Raw genomic sequence first — 3098 nt, forward strand, 5'->3', positions numbered from 1 at the left:
GCAAGAGACTAAGAGTGAGGTACACTGAGAAAATAAAAATAAGGGGTAAAAATAAAACTTAGCATAGGTGTCTCCTGTAATAGTAAAAGACTATATGCGACTCGTAAAGTAATACTTTATGAGTCACACATAATGAAAGACTAGACGCGTATAATTTACGTGTCGCCTATTATAGTGTAGGTGATGTCTATGACTTTCAACTCATTTTTAGGTGTCTTTTTATCTATCCTTATGTGTCACACACTTTGTAAGAGGCGACTCTAAAACCTTACGCGTCACCTATTAATTTGAGGCGACTCTAAAAGGGCGACTCCTTAGGGTGTTTTTGTAGTAGTGGTACATAACTTGAAGGCGGGTCATGGTTGGACTGACACTAGTTTTAATATGTTATTGGAGTTAGCGAAAGACATGCTTCCCAAAGATAATGCTCTTCCTTATAGTACATATGAGGCAAAAAAGTCACTAAGCCGAATGAGTTTACCTTATGAGAAAATCCATGCATGCCCTAATGATTGTGTATTGTATCAAAATCAATACGAATCATTAGAGTTGTCCAATTTGTTAAGCTTCACGGTACAAGAAAAGGGAAGGAGCAGTACCAGTGAAGGTTTTATGGTATTTTCCTATAGTACCAAGGTTCAAACGATGGTTTTCAAAAGCAGAAGATGCAAAGAAGTTGACATGGCATTTCGATAGTCGAGTTGACGATGGAATGCTTAGACATCCAGCTGACTCTCCGCAGTGGAGATTTATTGATGGAAAATTCCCGGACTTTGCCCAAGAAAAGCGTAATTTACGCCTTGCATTGTCTACGGATGGGTTCAATCTATTCGGTTCCTTGAGTAACACATATAGCACATGGTCAGTTATGCTAGTGACCTACAACTTACCTCCTTCATTGTGCATGAAGAGAAGGTATATGTTCTTGTCGTTGTTAATTCAAGGTCCAAAGCAACCGGGCAATGACATCGATGTGTATTTGACTCTAGTTATTAATGATTTGATTATGCTTTGGGAAGAAGGTGTTGAAGTGTTTGATGCTTATCGCAATGAGAATTTTAATTTGACAGCAATGCCATTTTGTACTATCCAAGATTTTCCGGCGTATGGCAACCTTTCGGGGTACACAGTGAAGGGGAAAACAGCTTGTCCCATCAGTATGGAAGATTGCAAGGGAACGTGGTTAAATGTATCTAAAAAGCATGTCTATCCGGTTCATCGCCAGTTTTTGCCGCCTAATCATCCATATTGTAGGAGAAAGAATGTGTTCGATGGGCAGCAAGAGTTTAAAGGGCGATCAAAAGTCATCTTAGGTGAAAAGATATTCGATAAGGTGAAAAATATTGACATCAAATTTGGCAAGAAACATAAATCGGCCCTTTCTACGCAGGGGTTCAAAAAGTGTTCAGTTCTTTGGCGGCTTCTTTATTGGAAACATCTTTTTGTGAGACATTCATTTGATGTAATGCATATTGAGAAGAATGTGTGTGATAGTTTGATTGGTACCTTATTGAATATCGATGGTAAGACTAAAGATGGCAAAAAAGCGAGGGATGACTTGAAGGATATGGGGATTAGAGGTGAACTCCATGCTATTGATAATGATATAGGTCGAACATACTTGCCTCCTGCTGCTTTCACTTTGTTAAGAAAAGAGAAAATCGAATTTTGTGAAAGCTTGGCAAGAGTGAAAGTGCCCGAGGGTTATTCTTCTAATATTCGCAACCTTGTGAATATGGAAACCTTGAAACTTGTAGGCCTAAAGTCACATGATTTCCATGTTTTGATGCAACAGTTATTACCTGTGGCGATTTGCTCAATTTTGCCTAAAGATGTTCGATTTGCAATTATCAGACTATGTGGATTTTTTCATGCGATTTATAGCAAAGTCATTGATCCTAAAGAGTTGACTACTTTGAAGAATGAAATTATTGTTTTAGTTTTGTGTCAATTAGAGATGTACTTCCCTCCATCATTTTTCGATGTTATGGTTCATTTACCAGTCCACTTAGTTAGAGAGATAAGATATTGTGGACCGGTTCACATGAGAAATCAGTGGTGTTTTGAGAGGAAAATGAAAACCTATAAGGGATTTGTGAAGAATGCTTTTCATCCGGAAGGTTGTATAGCTGAACGACTGTTTTATGAAGAAGTTCTTGCTCATACCGGTGACTTTTTTTAGAATTCAAAGCGGATAGGGCTTCCTGTATCTCGTCATAGTGGAAGAATGGATGGTGAGGGAACCATAGGTCGAAAACAACGTGAGTTGTCTTATGATGATTGGCATAAGGCGCATTCATACATTTTTCATAATGAGGATAAAGTTATGCCATATGTGGAGAAACACATGAGTTACTTGAGGAAGTGCAACAGAAAGGCAAATGAGAAATCATTAGCTGCCGAACATAGCAAATCATTCATTAGTTGGTTCAAAGATCAAGTAATAACAGAGCTATTGGATTCTTTTACTTTAATTTCTGATCGATTTAAGAGTTTGGCATTCGGGCCTAATTTCAATGCCACTTACTATTCTGGATATGTCATAAATGGTTGCACATTTTACACAAGGTTCCAAGATCAACAAAGTACTATGCAGAATAGTGGTGTTACTTTAGAGGCCAAAGCCTTACATTTTGCCAGTGCTAAAGACAAAAATCCTGTGAGTGGTTTGATGAGGTACTATGGGGTTATTGAAGAGATTTGTGAGTTACATTACTCTACTTTTTCAGTACCTGTTTTTAAATGCCAATGGGTTGATAATAACAATGGGGTCGAACATAGTGATTTTGGGCTTACATTGGTTGATCTCAACAAATTTGGTCATAAAGAAGATCCTTTCATCTTATTAAGTCAAGCAAAACAAGTGTTTATATGGCTGACCCAGCAAACAAGAAAATGTCAGCGGTTATAACCCCGAATCCTAGACATATTGATGATGATTATGGCGATGATAGTGTGTTAAACAATGCTTATGTTACGCGAAAGGTACAAGGACATATTGAGGATGATGTAGCCGATGATGTTTCAATATATGTAAAGGATGATCACAATGAAGGCATGTGGGTTGAAAAAGAAAAAAAAGGGAACTAAGCGAAAGC

General features: G+C 37.8%; 1 protein-coding gene across 1 annotated transcript; it reads left to right on the forward strand.

Moving 5' to 3' along the window:
* The first annotated feature begins 712 nt into the window (after positions 1 to 712).
* Positions 713 to 2182, forward strand: LOC110717407. The gene has a single exon (XM_021896095.1). The coding sequence runs from the start codon at positions 713 to 715 to the stop codon at positions 2180 to 2182; it is 1470 nt and encodes a 489-aa protein (XP_021751787.1).
* Positions 2183 to 3098: the final 916 nt, after the last annotated feature.

Source organism: Chenopodium quinoa, unplaced genomic scaffold, assembly GCF_001683475.1.
Source record: "Chenopodium quinoa cultivar QQ74 unplaced genomic scaffold, ASM168347v1, whole genome shotgun sequence".
Taxonomy (NCBI): domain Eukaryota; kingdom Viridiplantae; phylum Streptophyta; class Magnoliopsida; order Caryophyllales; family Amaranthaceae; genus Chenopodium; species Chenopodium quinoa.

Coding starts and splice junctions, on each gene's coding strand:
- LOC110717407 (XM_021896095.1), top strand. CDS start 713: ATGCTTAGACATCCAGCTGACTCTCCGCAGTGGAGATTTATTGATGGA.